At 39.4% G+C, this 22,484-nt stretch overlaps 1 protein-coding gene across 4 annotated transcripts in view; it reads right to left on the bottom strand.

The window, feature by feature from the left end:
* The window catches only part of BBS9 (Bardet-Biedl syndrome 9), a 474,925-nt gene that overhangs the window by 63,423 nt on the left and 389,018 nt on the right, over positions 1 to 22,484 (bottom strand). For all 4 annotated transcript variants that reach the window (XM_025873123.2, XM_073899047.1, XM_025873126.2 and 1 more), the window contains one exon: positions 13,165 to 13,387. In XM_025873123.2, coding sequence (XP_025728908.1) covers positions 13,165 to 13,387 — 223 coding nt within the window. The remainder of the gene's footprint in view (positions 1 to 13,164; positions 13,388 to 22,484) is intronic.

Here is a 22,484-nt window from a genome sequence, read left to right as displayed (position 1 = left end):
ATGTTGAACCAGCCTTGCAGCCCAGGGATAAATCCCACTTGGTCGTGGTGAATAATCCCTTTAATGTACTGTTGGATCCTATTGGCTAGTATTTTGGTGAGAATTTTTGCATCCATGTTCATCAAGGATATTGGTCTGTAGTTCTCCTTTTTGATGGGGTCTTTGTCTGGTTTTGGGATCAAGGTAATGGTGGCCTCATAACATGAGTTTGGAAGTGTTCCTTCCATTTCTATTTTTTGGAACAGTTTCAGGAGAATAGGTATTAATTCTTCTTTAAATGTCTGACAGAATTCCCTTGGGAAGCCGTCTAGCCCTGGGCTTTTGTTTGTTGGGAGATTTTTGATGACTGCTTCAATTTCCTTAGTGGTTATAGGTCTGTTCAGGTGTTCTATTTCTTCCTGGTTCAATTTTGGTAGTTGATACATCTCTAGGAATGCACCCATTTCTTCCAGGTTATCTAATTTGCTGGCATAGAGTGGCTCATAATATGTTCTTAGAATTGTTTGTATTTCTTTGGTGTTGGTTGTGATCTGTCCTCTTTCCTTCATGATTTTGTTGATTTGGGTCCTTTATCTTTTCTTTTTGATCAGTCTGGCCAGGGGTTTATCAATCTTGTTAATTCTTTCAAAGAACCAGCTCCTAGGTTCGTTGATCTGTTCTACTGTTCTTTTGGTTTCTAGTTCATTGATTTCTGCTCTAATCTTTATTATTTCTCTTCTCCTGCGGGGTTTAGGCTTTATTTGCTGTTTTTTCTCCAGCTCCTTTAGGTGTAGGGTTAGGTTGTGTATTTGAGACCTTTCTTGTTTCTTGAGAAAGGCTTGTATTGCTATATACTTTCCTCTTAGGAATGCCTTTGCTGTACCCCAAAGATTTTGAACAGTTGTGTTTTCATTTTCATTGGTTTCCATGAATTTTTTTAATTCTTCTTTAATTTCCTGGTTGACCCATTCATTCCTAGTAGGATGCTCTTTAGCCTCCATGTATTTGAGTTCTTTCCGACTTTGTTCTTGTGATTGAGTTCTAGTTTCAAAGCATTGTGGTCTGAAAATATGCAGGGAATAATCCCAATCTTTTGGTACTGGTTGAGACCTGATTTGTGGACTAGGATGTGATCTATTCTGGAGAATGTTCCATGGGCACTAGAGAAGAATGTGTATTCTGTTGCTTTGGGATGGAATGTTCTGAATATGGCTGTGAAGTCCATTTGGTCCAGTGTTTCATTTAAAGTCTTTATTTCCTTGTTGATCTTTTGCTTAGCTGATCTGTCCATTTCAGTCAGGGGGCTGTTAAAGTCCCCCACTATTATTGTATTGTTGTCGATGTGTTTCTTTGCTTTTGTTATTAATTGCCTTATATAATTGGCTGCTCCCATGTTAGGGGCATAGATATTTACAATTGTTAGATCTTCTTGTTGGATAGAACCTTTAAGTAAGATATAGTGTCCTTCTTCATCTCTTATTACAGTCTGTTTTAAAATCTAATTTGTCTGATATAAGGATTGCCACCCCAGCTTTCTTTTGGTGTCCATTAGCATGGTAAATGGTTTTCCACCCCCTCACTTTCAATCTGGGGGTGTCTTTGGGTCTAAAATGAGTCTCTTGCAGACAGCATATTGATGGGTCTCGTTTTTTAATCCAATATGATAGCCTGTGTCTTTTGATTGGGGCATTTAGTCCATTTACATTCAGGGTAACTACTGAAAGGTATGAATTTAGTGCCATTGTATTGCCTGTAAGGTGACTGTTACTGTATATTGTGTGTGTTCCTTTCTGATCCATGCTGCTTTTAAGCTCCTCTTTGCTTAGAGGAGCCCTTTCAATATTTCTTGGAGGGCTGGTTTCGTGTTTGCAAATTCCTTTAGTTTTTGTTTGTCCTGGAAGTTTTTTATCTCTCCTTCTATTTTCAGTGAGAACCTAGCTGGATATAGTATTCTTGGCTGCATATTTTTCTCGTTTAGTGCTCTGAAGATATCATGCCACTCCTTTCTGGCCTGCCAGGTCTCTGTGGATAGGTCTGTTGGCAGTCTAATGTTTCTACCATTGTAGGTTACATATCTCTTCTCCCGAGCTGCTTTCAGGATTTTCTCTTTGTCTCTGAGACTCGTAAGTTTTACTATTAGATGTCGGGGTGTTGACCTATTTTTATTGATTTTGAGACGGGTTCTCTGTGCCTCCTAGATTTTGATGCTTGTTTCCTTCCCCACATTAGGGAAGTTCTCTGCTATTATTTGCTCCAATATACCTTCTGCCCCTCTCTCTCTTTCTTCTTCTTCTGGGATCCCAATTATTCTAATGTTTTTCATCTTATCGTATCGCTTATCTCTCGAATTCTGCCCTCGTGATCCTGTAGTTGTTTCTCTCTCTTTTTCCCAGCCTCTTTATTTTCCATCATTTGGTCTTCTATATCGCTGATTCTCTCTTCTGCCTCATTTATCCTAGCAGTTAGTGCCCCATTTTTGATTGCACCTCATTAATAGCCTTTTTGATTTCGACTTGGTTATATTTTAGTTCTTTTCTTTCTCCAGAAAGGGTTTCTCTAATAACTTCCACACTTTTTTCAAGCCCAGCTAGTATCTTTAAAGTCATGATTCTGAACTCTAGGTCCGACATCGTACTAATGTCTGTATTGAGTAGGTCCCTGGCAGATGGTACTACCTCTTGTTCTTTTTGCTGAGGTGATTATTTTCGTCTTGTCATTTTGTCCAGAGGAGAATAGATGAATGAGAGAACAAAATGTTAACAGGTTCACAATGTCCCCAGCAAATATACTCTATACAAATCAGAAAAGACCTGAAACCAGGGGAAAAGAAAGGGAAAGAAAGAAAAAAGAAAGAGGAAAAAAAAAAAGAAAAACAAAAAGATAAAAATATAAACAGAACAAAACAAAAAAAACAGAATATGATCAAATATGATCAGGCTAGTGCATAGCTCAGTGCCACACACTAGATTTTGGGCGTATTTTGGTCTGTCAGAAGAAAGTGCCTCCTAAAATTTTAAAGGAAGAAAGACTTATATATGTACACAATAAGGGTTGATACAATGAAGGGATGGAAGATGACTGTAAAGATGAAAATTATAAAAGTTTTTATAAAAGGAATTGATAAGAGAAGTTGTTTGAAAAAAGAAAGAAGATTTAAAAAAAAAAAAAGAAAAAAAAGGGAGAGAATGTGATCAGGCAGGAGACTAGAACAAAGCCGTCCACTAGTGATTTAGGGTATATTTTGATCTGTTAGAAGAAACTGTATCTCAAAATTTTAAAGAGAGAACAACTTATATATATATGCCAAAAATAAGGGTAACTACTATGAAGGGATAAAATATGACTCTAAAAATGAAAAATAAAAAAAGTCTTATAAAAAAGGGATTGATAAGATGTTGGTTGAAAAAGGGAAAAAGAAAAATTAAAAAAAAAACAGTTAAAAAAATTAACTTTGAAAAACTAATGAATCATGGTAAAAAAGCCATGAATTCTATGTGCAGTATTCCCCTAGCGCTGGAGTTCTCCCGTTCTCCTTCATCGGTAAACTTGGTCTTGGCTTGCTGGCTGTTCACGCTGATCTTCTGGGGGAGGGGCCTGTTGCCGTGGTTCCCAAATGTCGGAATTGCCCCTCCCTTGTGAGTCCGGGCTAAGCAAGCTGCCCGGGTTTGCTCTCAGGAGCTTTTGTTCCCTGCAAGCTCTAGGTACAGCTTTGGAGGACCAGGGTGAAAATGGTGGCCTCCCAATCTCCGCCCGGAGGAGCTGAGAACTCAGGGCCCCGCTCCTCAGTGCGCCCCCAGAGAAAAGCAGTCACTCCCATCTCCCCCGTCTCCGGCCGCACTCCGTGCTCACCCGGCCTGTGATCGAGCGTTTCTATCTCTGGCACCCGACGCCATGTGGAGTCTCCAAACCCAGCAGATCCCTGCGGTGCGCTCCCGCGCCACTCCTCCCGGGGGAGGGAGGGGAGTCTCCCCGGATCTGCCGCTTGTTGGGTCCCTGCTGGAGGAGCAGTGGCCCGACTGGGCCGCGGATCACAGTTTATGGCCACCCCGAGCTGAGAGCCCGCACCTCGGCTCCGTCTCTGCAGCCGGCTTCCCCGATCCGATACTGGGAGCTCTGGCACACTCAGGCACCCCCAGTCTTTCTCTGACCCCGAGGGTCCTGAGACCACACTGTCCCACGAGGATTCCACCCCCCACTTAGCCACTGGAGCCACATCCCTCAGCGGAGCCGGCTTCTAAAAGGTCCGATTTTGTGCTCCGGGGCTCTATCACTTGCCAGAAGCGGCTGGCGGAGGCCCCCTCCCCCGCCGTCTATCCTCTGGAATATCGCCTCGGATTCACTTCTCCGCACGCCCTACCTTCCGGTAAGTGGTCGCTTCTCTGTTCAGAGAGTTGTTGCTACTCTCTTCTTTGATCTCCTGTTGAGTTCGTAGGTGTTCAGAATGGTTTGATCCCTACTCAGCTGAATTCCTGAGACCAGACGAACTCCAGGTCTCCTACTCCTCTGCCATCTTGCTCCGCCCCTCTTCAGAAATTGTATATTTGACAAAAGGGGACTGATTAAGTATGTAGCTATTAAAATATGTATAATATTTAATAATGCAATAATGATTTAATGAGTTTTTAAAGTGGGTTATAAAGTAGTAGGTTCAGTGTGACCCAATTTTATGAAACAAAAGTATATATGCAAAATAAAAAACTGGAAAGATATGTATACACATACACACACAGAATATATATATGTATATACACATACATAAATCTATATACAGCAGCATTTGTATCTATTTCAGGGTGCTCAGATTAGTAGTAATTTTTTAATCTTTTTTTCCCGTCTGAATTTCCTAAATTTCTACAAAACATGTTTTATCTGTGTATTAAAGATATGAGTTATTTTAATAACTTTATTACAACATAATTTACACTTTTAAAACATATATTCAGTGGTTTTTAGTACATTCACAGAGTTGTGCAGCCATCATGCAACCTAATTTTAGAATACTTTTCTCACCCAAAAGGAAATCCCATACCCATTAGCTATCACTAGCCATTTCTCCACCCCTACCCCACCCCTAGCCCTATGCAACCACTAGTATACTTTCTGCCTCTCTGAATTTGCTATTCTGGACATTTTATATGAATGGAATCATATAATATATGGTCTTTTGGACTGGTTTTCTTTCACTTAATATAATGTTTTGAAGATTCATCCATGTTGTAGAATATTCCACTATATGGATGTGCCACATTTGTTTATCCACTCATCATTGATAAATATTTGGATTGTTCCCATTTTGGGCTATCATGCTGCTATGAACATTCATAAGTTGTTTTGTTTTTTATGGTAGTACTAAAAATAAAGGAGGAATGTTAATTCAAGAAGACTACTGGTAGGCCATTTTAATAGCAATAGGAGACAAGGGCATTAAGTAAGGTAATAGCAGTGTGGACAGTGAAAAGAGATACATTTGGGAGGTACCACCATCAAGTTTTGATGATTGACTGAACATGAGGAATAAAGGAAACAGAGGGTCAAGGCTGTTCTGAGGCCCCTGGCCGGGGCACTGGGTAACATCATCCACTGATATGAGACATGCAGAAGGAGGTGAGGTGCATTCAGGCACGTGGAAGTGGAGAGGCCTGTGGGATACTGATGGAGACACATGAAATCTGGAAAAAATAGGCAGACAGAAATGTACAAACCTAGAAATCATGGAATGCAGGTGGTAGTTGGATGAGACTGTCCAGGACAGCATGAAGATGGAATACTAACAGTCGAGAGACAGAAAAAGGGACAAGAAGCCACAAAGCAGTCAGGAAAAGACATGCCTGAGGAGGACAGGGACAGTTTCCAATAGTGAAAAAAAAAGCCGAGGAATGAAAATGTTGTAAGGAAATGGTCTCAGTGTAAAAGGGTACAGGGCAGCCAAATGAGTTGTAGGCAAAGTGTTCACCAGATTTAGCAATTATGAAGTCACTCATGGAAAGGTGAAAAAGTTACTTAGAGATCAATAAATGGCATAATTTTGCCTACTTTCAGAGAGGAGATGAGATGGGATGGAGGCAGAATCCATAACCTGGCTACACACATTTATACAAGGGGTCCTGGGCGGGAAAGGACTTGGGCTCATTTATCAGGATGGAAATACAAATAAGCCCCATAAGCACATGGTCATTGCCTTTGAACAACTTATTTCTTTTTGGGAATAAAAAAAACCATTAATTTTCCTGGTCTATGAAATGAGTCCTTGGTTTTTCCTTACCACCATTTCTGATACCATTACAGTTGTTTTCTTGGTAGTACTTTTGATCATGGTCTCTTCTGATGAGTTATATACATTTTTTGTAGGAAAATGTACACAGTATATGGACAAGAAAGAATAGGAGGGTACTCAGTGCCTATAACTCTGCTACCCAGGGTAATTACCATTAACACGCCCCTTGGTTTATATGCTTCTGGACCAGATTTTGAGAAGTATGTACCTGAAGCTCAATCTTTTGTTTCCTGCCTTTGCTGACTTACTTAGAAAGACCTATCCTGCCTCCACATCTATGTGTCTACCTTTATTTCCTTCTCTGTTTTGTGATCTCATTTTTTTACATTTAAATCTCTTAGCTATCTGAAATGCGCTATAGCACATGGTATGGACTAGGTAATCTATTTTTTTTCTCCAAACAGCGGGCCAGTTCCTAGCACCATTTTTAAACTCACCCTGTCCTCTCTCCTTTGCTTTGAAATGTCACAGAAGCACATGAGGTCTGAGTTCAGATTAGCACATTCTAAATTCTTACATATTTAATGGGCAGAGAGGGAGGCGGATTTTCCTGCTTATAGAAGTTCTGATTATCCCAACTGTAGTCACAGAAAAGCAAAAGCATAACACAAAGACATTCACTCAAAAACTAACAGACTACTTATAAGATCAGTTTCTCCTCAAGGGTCTTTCCACATTTAACACTAGATGAATCCCTGGCTGCTATCAACTTTTTACATGGGTCCATCCCTCACCAACTGTTGGAGATTGTTGCAAATACAGCATAAATGGGCCGCAGAGGGAAATTATAAATCCTGCAAACGATGCAAGATTTAAAGCAGCTTAAGTGTCATTAGAGATGCAAGGACAGTGACCAGTGAAAATCTGGCAATCATTCCAATTAATCAAGAGAAGAAAATTGACCAGAGGATGACAGGATAGATGTTTCTGGAGAAAATGATTTGCATATGAAAGGATTAAGAAAGACCCCACCTAGGGAAATGGATGATGCCTTGGAATATTTTTTCCTAAAAAGAACATTCTCTTTGTAAAGGTGCTTATAAGGTCAAATGTGAGTATCTATCAACATGCCAAAAACAAAAATCACACAAAATTCTTTCATTGTTGTCCTAAGAATTAGCACATAATTGTGGGCATAACATAAATTTTGGCAAATACATGATAAAATAAACTTATTGCTAATTTTAACTTTACTTATTTTTCAACTGAACCTCTTTATTTTCCCAAATAAAAACAATAAAATGTTGGTTCCAGTTTCAGGTAGTCTTCTTCTAATACCAATTAGTCTCAAACCTTCCAGACTTTAATCAATTTTGAATGTTCTATTTGGTGTATCAAGCTCCCTTGTTGTAATTGCAACACTGCCATTAACTGTTACTTTATGATAAGTATCCCAAAAAGGCAAATTTTACACTCTTCTTTTTTAAAATTTCCTGTCTGATCTTACATTTTGTTCTCTTGTAACTCTAGAATTCTTTTATCAAATTCTCACAAGTGCTTTTTAGATTTTATATTAGTATTTATAATAATTATTAATAGAAACTCACATTTAGTGAGAATTTGCTGTGTCAAGCACTTACTCAGCACTTTCCAAGTACTATTACATTTAATTTGGCTAAAAACTCTGGTAAAGTACCGTTATTATTCCTATTTATAGTTGAAAAAAATTGAGAAGCCGACAAGCTAAGAAACTTGTCCTGTAAATATATCTGCTAAAGGACCAAGCTAGCTCATGTACTTCTGAAGTCAAAGTCCACTTCACAATAGCACAGTTGACCCTTGATCAATGCAGGGGTTGGGAGTGGCAACTCCCTGTGCAGTGGAAAATCCATATATGACTTCTGACTCCCAAAACACTTATTAAGAGCCTACTGTTGACTGGAAGCCTTACCAATGACATAACCAGCTGACCAGAATACATTTTGTATGTTGTCTATCTTATATACTATATTCTTATCATAAAGCAAGTTAGAGAAAAGAAAATGGTATTAAGAAAATCATAAGGAAGAGAAAATACATTTACAGAACTGTACTGTATTTATAAAAAAAAAAAAAATCTGCATAAAAGTGGACCTGTGCAGTTCAAACCCATGTTGTTCGAGGATTGACAGTATTTTACCATTTTGGAACTCGCTCCTTTTTTAAACAAAAATGAATCAAACAGATTCAGAAGCTATTTAGTAATTTTTCCTGAGGGCTTTCCTATGTTGAATTTGTCTAAATTTCTTAAATGAAAGACTTCAAACTTATAAAAATTCAAATAAAGTGTAAAACCAACAGCTAGATCACGCTGACAATATGAAAGTAAACACCAAATGCCTTACCAAGCATCTAAGTGAGACCTGAGAAAGCTAAATTTAAATGCTACTGAAATGGGTCATTTGGAAGAAGCCTCAAAATAACATCAACCCTTAAGGCAAAAAGGTCATTAACTCAAATTTAAAATACTAAAAAGTGGGAGTTTTAAATATATCTCCACAAAGGATAGAATAGATACCTTATTCAAATTTTTACTCTCTATTTTCTCCTACCCACTCAATATAGTAAAAATGTACAAAATACTAAATTTGGGGTGGTCCATATCACATCTCAGAGTTAAGTTTTCTGACCCATACCTGTAAAAAGGCTCATCTTATTTATCAAACTGTCTTTGCTTTCTTCTTCCACCCCAAATTGGCTTCCTTAAGGCCCAGGAATCCAGCAGTGCCAAAGCAAATACAATTGAAGCTATGGCCCGTTGCAACTTCTGATTCATTTGATCACATTAAGAGAATAGTCTCTTGAGGCACTTGACCAGCCTAGATTGTCCTTAAGCCTTTTTGTCTGCTCAGCTTGCTGTGCCTGCCCTGCTGTGGGACCCATACCATCTGCTCTCCAAGCTTCCATTTGATGGGCCATCATAACCCCCTCCACTTCTTGCAACGCAAAGCATCACCTAGACACATGAGGGTTAAAAACCATACAGACGGGGTACCTGGATGGCTCAGTCAGTTAAGCAACTGCCTTTGGCTCAGGTCATGATCTCAGAGTCCTGGGATGAAGCCCCAAGTCAGGCTCCCTGATCAGCGGGGAGTCTGCTTCTCCCTCTCCCGCTGCCTCTCAGCCTACTGGTGTCTCTCTCTCTCATGGTCCCTCACTCTCTCTCGAATAAATAAAGTTGTTAAAAAAAAATGAACAAAAACTCATACAGAAATGATAAAAAGCTCCAGTATTCATGAGGTTAAAATGACTTGTCTCCAAATACCATAAGTTAGGCCCACCTATGTGTGCATTAAGTTTTACATATGTGCTTGAGAGAGTCAAGTCTTCGCTATAATTAGGCCAGTGAAATATCATCCTAGACACTGAGGTCATAAAAGGAAGCCTCTGGCCATCTAAGGCAAATCTGTCAGCCTCAAGCACCTACAGAGACAAAGCAGGTAACAAACGTGTATAAGAAAGCCAGCTAGGCATTCACATTTCATTTTTTTTTTTTAAACACCACCCTGGTGGCTTTCTGTGACTCTTGCTCTAAGGGGATGCATACAGCTGAGATTAGAGAAAGGACATTTAATGAAAGTGCAATATTCCCCAGCAGAAAAAAATGTGAATCTGGAGCTCCAGGTAGGAGACAGTTAAGTTTGATGGTTCTACAATTAAAAAAAGACATACACCCAGAAAAGGGTGAGCTAAATCTTGATAGAGCATCTGAAGGTTCATAAAGGCAAACAGGAGAAATGTGAGGCAAAAAGTCCGTAAGGTAATTCCCAGTGGGAAAGATTTTCAAACTCTGGATGCCAGGGAGGATGTTGTCATCATGGCCTTTACTGGAGCAAAGAAAGGGCACATCCAAGGTGCCGGGCTCATAAAGTCATGAGGCTAGAAAAGACCAAGGGTTTTTTATTCTGAGATGTTTATCCATCTGCCATTTAATAGGGAACATGGTAAAATGACACACACTCCTGCCTTGTAATACCAACCACCAAGTCACTTCATCTTCCTAGGCCTCAGTTACCTCAGCTGTTAAGGGAGGGAGGTGAACCAGATGATTTCTGAGTTCCTGCCCAGCTTTTAAAAAAAGATCATGTCTGTGAAAACTGCTTGTAAGCTTATGCGTTCAGTAACCCACTCCTTTCTAATATGCCACTTTCCCTTTGTGTATTCTGAAACAACTATTACAGCTACACTAACACTGTAAATTGCACAATTACTGGCTTGAAGTAACCCAGTAGTTCTTATTATCTCTGTGATGATGGGGATCATGGCACCTACGGAGATAATAAAAATGAAGCACAAAATAAAGATCAATCTTTACCATATTCCTCACAGCAAAGAAAAGACACTGTATGAGACTGTTTCTGCCCTTTTCCTCCCACACTGCTAGACTGGAGTGAAAAGAAGGCCAGATCAAGAACAGCGTACACAGAAGGAAGCTCAGGCTGGAAATGTGTTTGTACCACTGCGGTCTGTGTGGTCTAGAGGGAAGCACAGTGGGCTAGATTTGGATTCTAGACTGAACCCTTCCAGTCACCATATAACTCTGGGCAAGATATTTAGCTTTTCCTAAATCTGTTGTCTGTTTACAAAACAGCAGTAACTCTACATGTTTCTTCTACCTCAGACATGTGCTAAGCACAGAAATAAGTGTGTGAAAAATTTGAGTTCTAGGGAGGAAATGTATTATAGGCAGTAATGGAGCATGTTAATGACAGAGAGCACTGATTTAACAATTTTTTAAAACTCACTACCATAATTAGATCAAAGCAAGCAGGACAGAGTCACTCAACCACAGTCAAAAACTGGGTCAAGTAGAAGCAATGAAGACCTTGATAGCACAGCACAGATGCACAAAGCCTCAGTCTCCCCAGTGGACTGATCTTAGCTAGACTGGGCATGAGAGGCACAGACCTGGCTTATAGACTCCTGGTTTGTGAACAAACACATTTTCCATCTACCTGCATTTTTTCATTTCTCCCTCCCTCCCTTCTCTTCCTCTTTCCTGTGCCCCTTCCTTCCACACATTCAAAAATTCTGCACTGAGGGCTTATGTGGAAATAGCTCTCAAGATGCTTCTGAACCTAGTTATTTAAACAAATGACTAAAGTTTCATAATCAATAAATGTGGCTAAGGGAGCATCTGTTCTCTCCAGGTGTCCAGGTCTTTGCTCACAGCATTGCCACTGGCTATTCTCGAAGAGGCTCGGGCAGGGAGGCGGAGAACAAAGGGCAGGAGGCTGCCCAGGCCTGTACCGACGGGTAGGTATGCCAGCCAGTCAGGGGGCCGCTCCCACCTCTTTCTTAAGTTTTCTCTTTTATATATTTGTCCTTCTCCCTCAAGCTTCCTTTGTTTTTCTAATTGGCAAGGAAGGAGGGAGAGCCATATACTGAGTGCTGATCATAGTAAATATTTTTCATTTACTATCTCATTAAGCCTAAATATTTATTTCTTACAAATATAACCCTGTAATAGGGGACAGAAGACAGATGAGTAGAGGCCAAAGGACCAGTTGGGCGGACATGAACAGAGCAAGAGGAAGAGGGCCTAAATTAAGATAAACTATATTAGAACTGTTTCTATGTGGAAAGACATTTCTATTCTGAAATGGTCATATTAGAAAATTCTTTTGGAATAAAAGTTAGGTTCCATCCGAGTGTAAATAAGGTAAAAAAGATTTCAAATCACGGAATATAGCAACCCATGATGCCAAATCAACTACTCCCCCCCATGTATATCTGTAACAATGGTAAGAATTGTTAGAGTGTGTTTTATTTTTTGAGTGTGTCTTTACTTTTGAGTGTGTCTCAATCCCAAACATTGTCCTAGGTGCTTTACAAACATTTAAGGCCCCAGTGACAAGGAGGACATTATTATACCTACTTTCGAAAGGAAGAAACTAAGACTCTGGAAAGTTAACTAACATATCCAGGGTCATATAAGCGGTAAGGGATAAAGGCAGGACCCAAACACTGGTCTGTCTGCCTCCAGAGTCTGTCCTTATTAGATTATGCTATGCTGTCTCCATGTTTATCTTTTTAAGTTTTTGCTTGCATTCCTTTTTACTTCTAGGAATGCTGATTGAGGGGAAAAGGAAGCAAGAGGAAGAGCATCAGCATGTGGGGGAGGGGCACATAAGGCATGTGAGAAGGAAGAAGAGAAAACCACATCACTTCTCATACCCTGGTCCTTGCTTTAGAAGGAAAAAGATACTACAGCTGTTGCACTGAATTTACTTTATGTTCCCTGCTGTTGCCATAAGACAGACCACTAAGGGAAGCAGGACATGGGAGCTGCTGCCCCCGAGGGACCCAGGTGTAGCACCATTGATTGCTTAGCCCCTCTGACCATGGAAAGGGCTGACCGGGATGCCCATGGCCAGCACTAACTGCTCATGTTGGGGGAAGCTGGATCTCTCTCTACCTTGGCCTGTAGGCGCCATGTCTCCGCAGCCTGTTCACATCTCCTGATCCCAGTCTTTTTCTTTGTCTCTTCCCCCCTTATTCTGATGACCACAATCCAAGCGAACAGCAGTAGGCACGGGGCTCGCTCATCTGGATTACATTAGCTGCTTGTATTATGCTATTTACATTTATGAAATATGGTATCGCGAGACCACATTTAGTAAAACTTTTTCTTAAAAATAGTTCTATTCTCTAATCCACTTTTTATTGGTTAGAAGCAAAACAAAATGGATCATATATTTAAAAGCAAAGGGAAGAAAAAAGACATACCATTCTAGAAATGTCTAGCAAGCAAATACCCCAAGAATATTTATCCAAGTGGTTACGCTGGGATATCTGAGGGGAAATGTGAAAGCAATTTTCTTGGCTATCATCACTTTAATATGAAATGTAAACCCCAAATACAACCTCAGGCACATTCCTTTAATTTGGGAAAAGTAGTCGTGTTTAGGGAGCATGGACGAAGCTCTTACCTGGCATGACTATGGTCTGCGGAGCCGCTGCATCTGTACTTAGGCAGAGACGTCCACCCTTGGCTAATCTATCACAGAGCAAGGTGATATGTTTCTTCAGTCGGCTTGTGTCTTTGGGTATGTTCAGCTGGCTGCTGAGGTTCAAGGCCTGCTCCTTCGAACTCTTTGATAGGCAAGTCTTCAAGAGGTGGGAAATGGCAGCATCCACTGTTTCTTCCCAGCCCTGGATGCAAAAACCAATTTTGAATTTACACAAAGATTAAAAATGAGCAAAGGAGGCACTTGACTGTAAACCAGGTTATAAGATGGCGTGTTTATGTCCAAGTGTTGGGGGCCTTTTGAGAATTTGGTTTCTGAACTATTTCATAATAGTCTGGTTTCAAATTCTAGCTCTGTCAGCTGTTTGACCTTGAGCAAGGTACTTAATTCCTCTTAGCCTCATCCTTATCTACAAATGAGGATACTAAGAGTCTGCAGCTCCAAAGGCTGAGGTGATTAACTGAGATGATACAGGAAAACTATTTAGCCCTGTGCCAGACATAAGTCATAAATAACAATAACGATAATCGTCTCAGGTATAGGTATATTTGATGATCTGGATCCTGAAACTGCCAGGATTACAGTTCATTTGCTTTATCTTTCTGCTCAAGGAGAACTGGCCAGCACAGGAAGGACCTTTGGAGATCTTGGGGGAAACTGGAATGAAGAGAAAACCCTGGTGTCCCTCTCAGCTACTGATCTCACAGCCTTGGGGTTGCAGGCAGAAACCAGAGGAGCTTATTTCAAGAGGAATTTTGTGAGACATAAGCCTATTTGGTCCCACTTCACTGCCCAGGTGATAAAAAATGACACAAAATGAGGAAGTGGGCTTTCAACCCCACTTTAGCTGGGACTAGTATGGCTGTGCTACAGTGAAGACCTCGAGAAGTGCAGTGTCACCTTGGCACCGTGACGGCTGCAATCCTAGAAATACCAATGCTGGGCAGGGACCTCGTCATCATCATAGAGGGAACCACCAGCAAGACTGGCGTGAGGAGGCCCCACCCTCAGGTGGGTTCAGATAATAACAGAGCAAGAAGCAGGAGGAGTCAGCTCATGAGCGCCCACTGGGCATGGCCAGGGAGTCCTAGAGATAGCTGGGAAAGATTTTTATAGAGGTCCAGAGGTCCTAAGCAGCACAATAGGCAAGCCTAAGTGAAATCTGGGTATTGTTGCCAGTGTGACTCCATTTGTACCCAGAGGTTGGTAAAAGCTAGAGCACCATGGGCCTGACGATCAAAATGAAACTATAAAGGAAGACACTGAACGAATTTATTTGCATAGAATGCTACGGAATAGTCCAAGCCCCTTATATAAGAGGTAAGAAACCTGAGACTCGGCTGGAACCCCTGGGAAGCCTACAGTTAGCACCGCTCCAACCTCAAATATCCAAAGTGGATTAGGTTACTTCTCACCCTGTGCTGTAGTGGCTGGCTGCATGTTTGGTTTCCCCATGGGAGTGCCCGGAGTTCTCTGCACCCCTAGCACTATGCTTGATAAACAGAGGGTGATTAAGAAATGTGTTAGCTGGACAGAGAGATGGTAAGACATAGAACATAGAACTAGGTTGGGAGGACTTTAGAGATCCAGTCTTGTGGGATTTTCCTAGGACCCTGTTTGCAATAGCAACCATCTGCCTAAGCATGGTTGTCTTCACAGTCCAAAATTACTACTTTTGGAGGCAGTTCACTCCTTCCAGGGACATGTGTAACCAGCAGAAAGCTATTCTTATAGTGAGCCAAAATCTGCCCCGCTGGCCCTGAGTCTACCCTCCAGAGCCATGCACAATAAAGCTAACCTCTCTTCTACATGATAGCCCTTTATATCTGTGAAGACAGCAATTCTGTACCCTCTCCTCCAGAATAAATAACCTCAGTTCCTCCAGCTCTTCCCTATATAAACATGGTTTCAAGTTTTCTCTCCGTCCTGACCACTTGTATTTGAATGGGCTCCAAACTTAAACAATTAAAAATTTATACAGCTAACTAGAGAACCCCAAACTGACCCCCAGGACACCAGGCTGGGGTTGGGAGTGCAGGGTAGGAGAGGGCCATCCCTCCCATTTACTGGGAATTCTCCCTGCCAGCCAGGCCTTTGGTTGTCTCTGATCTCTTGACAGCTGCCTCAACTCTTGATTCACAGTGAGCAACCAGACAACTAAACTCTAGACCTTTTCCATACTTGCCACATGTCTTCCTTCCGTGCTAATGGAGTTGGTTCTTTAGACCTAAGTGTGAACTCTCTATATGTCCAATGGAGAACTTCCCACTAATTGCCAAAATTAAGGGTTTTTACCCTACTGAGCCATTATAAATAGCACTGACTAAATTAGGATACAAATTAATTACAATGATCTTGAAAATCCTTTCAGGAGATGTCACAGACTGTGAAAAGAGCTTCCTACCCCAAACCACTGAAGAATAATAAACCATTATTTACCACAAAGACTCTCTATACAACAATCCAAATCTAAACTAGACCAATACCTAAAATTGAATTTGTATTTCAAGATAATGGGTTTAAGACAAAATAGTAAACCAGGTGAACCAGAAAACATATTTTTAAGTGGCCTTTGGAACCACTGACAAAGAACTCTGGAGTATAAGAAGGAAAGATCCTTTGTATATAATTTGGCATTTGTGTGCTCTGTGGTCATTTCAGCATTAAAACAGTTCCTACTATTTTATAGACTATTTGTCTAAGCAAACTACTGTTTTCATAAGATTACAGTAGCATATTAGATAATTTAAGTAGATATGGCATTTAGTTAACATAGAAGTACTATGAATTTCCTCTCTTACTGCCAACTTGCAGATCAAGTCAAAACCATGTCATAGTTGGCATGGATATTTCTTTAATATAATGAGGCATAATGCCAATACTTCAGAAGGATTGCTACTAAAATATAGGATTATTATTTAGAAGGACTGTATTGCTAAATAAACTCAAATATGATAATAAAAGGAATGCTATGAGACAAATAAAGAGCCTTTGAAATGAGAGTTTTGTTAAATAAAAATGCAATGTGATAATTTACTGATCAAACACATAGCAAAATTACCTCACAAAATGTGAGACAAAAATATGTGGAAATGTAGAATCTTCAAGTATGAGAAGCACGTTAAAGGTAAGCTATTTTAACCATCTTTTTAGTGTTTGAATCCACCACCTTTATTTACAGCTCTTAAATGGACAAGTTTAATGTTCAGTTTTAATGTCTATACACACACACACACACACACACCATGCATATACCTAACCTTTATCCTTTATAGCTGAGTATCAATTGTACTAATAATTTTGCCTCTTCTAATTGTAAGAGTAGAAGAAAATCTTAATTTGGGGAAAATTGTGCTAAAAGTGTCTGGAAAGGGAGAAAATACTAAGCATGTGCTCTTCTGTAAGAACTGATTTGATTTTAGTTTTCAAATCCCAGCTATCTCATGTGTGGCTTTTAGAAAACAACAGCAGGTAGGAAGTTAAATAAAAAATGTGTGAATCAATCAATAAATAAATTTAAGGGGCACCTGGGCGGCTCAGTCAGTTAAGCATCTGCCTTTGGCTCAGGTCATGGTCTCAGGGTCCTGGGATCGAGCCCCGAGTCAGACTCCCTGCTCAGTGGGGAGCCTGCTTCTCCCTCACCCTCTTCCCCTTCCCCCCTGCTCACGCTCAGGCCTTCTCTCTCTCTCAAATAAATAAGATCTTATAAATTTTTTAAAATAAATTTAAATGTACATGTTACTCTGTTTTATCTTCTTTATAACCCATGTCAATTAGAAATTAATATATTTATTAGGTTTTTTGGTGCTTACTTCATCTAGTTGAGTATTGATAATTAGGGTTTTCCTTTGTTCCCAAGGTCTCAGCTCAACCCCATCTTCCTCTCATGCAGAGGGCTCAAAATGTTGAGCTATTTACCTCTGAAAAGTAAAACAGCCCTTTGAACCTAAAACACAATAAAATAAAACTTTTTAAAATTATACCAAGCTGAAGGGAATTAAGAGTACATTTACGGTAATGAGCACTGAGTAATGTCTAGAATTGCTGAATCACTCTATTGTACGCCTGAAACTAATATAATACTGTACGTTAACCATACTGGAATTAAAATTTTAAAAAATAGAAAAAATTGACCCAAAACTAACACAAACCTTTAAGAATTAAAAAAAAAAATGACACCAAGCTGTATGGCCTCAATGGCATCTTAGTAAGTTTCAGATTATTATACTCAACAGTTTTTATAAAATAAGGCTTTGAAAAAAAAATCGGCTTTATATTTTTCATCCTATCAATAATAAAATGAAACACTTGCCAATCATTCTTTTTAAATTTTAAACCAAAGTGATTTATTGGACTTTGGAGTTCTCTATTTCTTCGTCATGATTCAAAAGCTGTAAAAGTCTAATTCACATTTCAACCAAAAGGAGAACAGGGTACTGGGCTTATCAACACTGCTTTGTGAAAAATGAAGCATATTGCTTCCTAATGGATGACAATCTAAAAACTCTGGCAAACAGAAAACAAGTGACCTTCATAGAGTTTAGTTGCAATACAACCAGAAAGCATGAGGTTGCTTTAAACAACATACTCTGGTCCTGTTTCCTTAAGCTTATGTTTTGCATTTGATCTGTACTCCCATGCTGACCTCAATGCTATCTACAGTAGATTACTTGAATTATCATAAAACTTGATCCTGGATAGCCATATTCATTTTAAAAATATTTCATTTATTTATTTGAGAGAGAGTCAGAGTACAAGCGAGGGACAGAGGGAGAGGTAGAGGGACAAGCAGACTCCCTGTTGAGCACGGAGCCCCATACAGGGCCGACATAGGGCTCAACCCCAGGACCCTCGGATCATGACCTGAGCTGAAGTCAGATGCTTAGGCAACTGAGACACCCAGGTGCCCCTAGACATATTCAGTTTTAAAATAAAACATCAATGATGTCCAATGGAGCCAATCACCCTCACTAAGCACTAACAATTGCTTCAAGAAAAGCTCCTGATCAATATGCACTATTCAGAAGCAACATACAAAAAAACATTAAGACTGGAAAATCAAATCGATAATGAAGATTCCAGAGGAAAGTTCCTTCTAGCAATGGTAGATTAGGTAATTTCAACTAATTATCCCATGGAAAATAACTAGAGACAAATATATAAAAATCATTTCTTTGAAGGTACAAGATAGGGGACAATGGAGGCCCAAGAAGGTGAGCTCCAAGAAAGTAAATACTAAGTTTGATGCTGCTTTTCCCGCTGAGGTCATTAGCCTGACTAATATGCATCACTTATCCTTCACTTATTCACCATTTCATGCTAATGACTTATGCTTACTTATAATTTCCACAGAAGCGTCAGCATAGATCATGAAAGGTGCATTGGCTTAGAAGTCAGGAGACCTAGGCTGAATTGTGGCACCTTTCCTTACAAGCTGTTCGTCTCTAGGAAAGTTATTTTAGTTCTCTGGGTCTTGGTTTCCTCATCAGTTAAAGACCAGAAAATGAATTTCCCTTGCCAGATGCTCGCAGATTTGAGACATATTTAGCAATTGTATATACTTAATTCCATGCTATCATTCCTTCTTGTAAGAGTTCTCTCCAAAAGGTTATCTTTTCTGAGCTGGTTCCCATGAATAATAGCCCCAGAAATAACAGCAACGCAGCAACAAGAGTAAAAACCTCTTATGTGCTAGAAAATATGCTGAAAATTTTACAAATATTATTCTGGTTAATTCTTACTACTATCCTATGAAGGTAGGCATTGCAACTTCCAGCTAAGGCTCTAGATATAAAGTATTGCACCATAAAATGACACAATTATTAAAAGGAGGAGCTGTAATGGAATCCAGGATTATGCGGCCCTAAATGCCCTGCTCCTTATCTCCCCATGCTCTAGATTTTGGAGGAGACAGAAGAGACCTTTACACAGCTCCAAGTCAAAAATGAGAGACTGGTAAAGGGTGGAGACGGGAGTGAGAAAGTCAAGAATGCAGGTTTCAGAGAAGAATTAAATTTGTTAACCTTTTCCTAAGATGACATTGAAAATTAACATCTGTCATAGCAACCAGGGAAAACACAAGTAATATTTTCAGAGATCAGCCTGAGAAAACATTGTAAACCACCACAATTGCTTCATATATGATAGTTACTTAGATGGGTTGGTATATATGTTTGCGTATTTGTTTGCTGTTTTTAAGCAAATAAAAGTTACTTTCATCCTAAGAAAACTAATGAAATTAAAAAATAAATCTTGACCACTATGCTACAGAGCACTTCTTTCTCATTTCATTGTATGTCTTGCAATCTACTGTCTTCAGATCATCTTAGGCTCCTTTTACTAAACTTGGCTTTAGAAAATATCACATGAGGTCTTCTCCCCCAGAAAATTTATGGGCACAATTAACATATTAACAGAACCAAAATTTAAATCAGCTTCTGGACTCAAATGAATAATCTGCATATAATTAAATAAGATTTTACTGCATATAATCTATGTCAGTTTAGATGGGTCAAACTTTCAGAAGAGTCCATCAAAGCTTTAGCACCTGGGCACCTGGGTGGCTCAGTTGGTTAAGTGACTGCCTTTAGCTCAGGTCATGATCCTGGAGTCCTAGGATCGAGTCCCGCATAGGGCTCCCTGCTTGGCAGGGAGTCTGCTACTCCCTCTGACCCTCCCCCCTCTCATGTGCTCTCTCTCTCTCTCTCTCATTCTCTCTCTCAAATAAATAAAAAAAAGCTTTAGCACCTGCATAAACTACTGAAACTGACACCTAGGAATGGTCTATGAGTCTGAATTATAGTTGCTTGTTTCAGGGATTCACTATTGAGAATACTTGAAGCAGCCACTCCTATAATAAAATCATAAGTCACATGGGGTCATAGACTCCCTAAGTACCCATATCTGATGGAGTCTGGGGAAAACTTAACAAAGCTAGAACAAGAGAAGAACCATGTGAACAAAGTAAAGGCATCAACTCCTCCCCCTGATGATGCTGTGTTCTTAACACTCTCAAAGAACAAGGAATGACCAAAATCAGGGGAAAGCGTCCAAAAAAAGTGTGAAGATGTACAGGATCCTTTTCTTTATGTTTTTCTCTCCTCCCTTTAATTAGTTTGGGTTCTTCAGAACCACCCAGTAGCTTCACTATTTTAAGATGTGACTGCCTACTTCTTTCTTAGTCAAGGCTACCAATGGATCTGAAATAGCTACAAGAAGGTCCACATACTAGGTTTCTATTTCTATTTTCTTTTAAACAGAATTCTGGAGAAGGAGAAAAGGTATTTAGAATGGTATCGTAAGTTACTGAGTGGCACATCATTCAATGTTAGTGTCATTTTTCACAGTCAAGCTAAGGTAACAAATTCAACAGCACAAATCTCACAGTTCAACAGTAATTATTTATGAGATGGTATGTTTATCCCCATATTGATCCTAATTTTAAATGTCTTTGTCCATTTAATAAAGCACTAGTTTTAATCAATATAGTCATTTATTTATTTTATGAATATTTATTTAGACCTGACTGATACAAGACATTACACTAAATATTGTGAGGTTAAAAAAAAGGGGATCAGACATGGATCCTATCTTCAAGTAACTTTCACTCAAGTAACAACATAAGAATGTATACAAAAATAATGATGAAGAAAATGAAATGTATTTAGAAAGAGGTACACGTAAAGTGATTTTCGAATGATTTTTGTTTTAGCCTCCTTCCTAGAAGAACATCAAGAATTATCTGCCAATAAGTCATTCAAGATAGAAGGTCTTTACACTTGTCTACATAATAAGGTAACTTGCCATCAGTTTTGTGCAAAAATCAATATATATTTTGAGTTCATCCCAGTGCTATGTGAAATAAACCACAAGTCAATTAAATTTGCCCATTAAATTATCTAGTATAGAATCTAACACAGGTAGACATAAGTACAAAATATAAGTTATACTTATCCTTGTTAAAGTAGTCAAATTGGAGAAGAGTAAAACTTCAGTATGATCAAGTCTTCTGCTTATTTTTTAATTGGAGTATTCATTTTTTTTGTGTTGAGTTTTATAAGTTCTTCATATATTTTGGATACTAACCCTTTATCAGATATGTCATTTGCAAATATCTTTTCCCATTTGAAGACATGAACAGACATTTTTCCAAAGAAGACATACAGATGGCAAACAGACACATGAAAAGATGCTTGACATCACTGATCATCAGGGCAATACAAATCAAAGCTACAATGAAATATCACCTCATACTTGTCAGAATGGCTAAAATCAACAGCACAAGAAACAACAGGTATAGGGAAGGATGTGGCAAAAGGGGAACCCTCTTGCACTGTTCCTGGGAATGCAAATTGATGCAGCCACTCCGGAAAACAGCATGGAGGTTCTTCAAAAAGTTAAAAGTAGAACTGGGATGCCTGGGTTGCTCAGTTGGTTAAGCATCTGTCTTCGGCTCAGGTCATGATCCCAGGGTCCTGGGATTGAGTCCCACATCAGGCTCCTTGCTCAGTGGGGAGTCTGCTTCTCCCTCTGCCTGCTGCTCTCCCTGCTTGTGCTCTCGCTCTCTCTCTGACAAATAAATAAATAAAATCTTTAAAAAAAAAAATAGAACTCCCCTATGATCCAGCAATTGTAGTAGTAGGTATTTACCCAAAGAATACAAAAATACTAATTTAAAGGGATACATGCCTATCCACAATAGTCAAATTATGGAAATAGCCCAAGTGTCCAACGACTGATGAGTGGATAAAGAAGATGTGATATATTCAGCCAGAAAAAAGAATGAAATCTTGCCATTTGCAACAATGTGGATGGAGCTAGAGAACAGTATGCTAAGCAAAGTAAGTCAGTCAGAGAAAGGCAAATGCCACCTGATTTCACTCATATGTGGAATTTAAGAAACAAAACAAATGAGCATGAGGGGAGAAAAGAGCGAGGCAAACCAAGAAACAGACTCAACTACAGAGAACAAACTGATGGTCACCAGAGGGGAGGTGGGTGGGGGGATGGGTTAAATAGGTGATGGGGATTAAGGAGGCACTTGTCGTAATGAGCACCGGGTGATGTATGGAAGTACTGAATCACTATATTGTACACCTGAAACTAATATTACACTGTATGTTAACTAACTGGAATTTAATTAAAAATTTTAAAAAAAATCCTTCAAGGTTTTTTATCTTTTTTTTATATCTTTTTTATCTTTTTGAATAAGATCACCTGGTCAAAAGTTTCCCCATGGAATCAGGCTGTTCATTTTTGTGAGCCCTCTAGTTTAGATTCAA

This window comes from Callorhinus ursinus, unplaced genomic scaffold, assembly GCF_003265705.2.
Source record: "Callorhinus ursinus isolate GAN/ISIS: 27379988/994484 unplaced genomic scaffold, GSC_fseal_2.0 scaffold12, whole genome shotgun sequence".
Taxonomy (NCBI): domain Eukaryota; kingdom Metazoa; phylum Chordata; class Mammalia; order Carnivora; family Otariidae; genus Callorhinus; species Callorhinus ursinus.
Note: the sequence above shows the minus strand (reverse complement) of the source record. Positions and strands in the feature narration are given on the sequence as shown.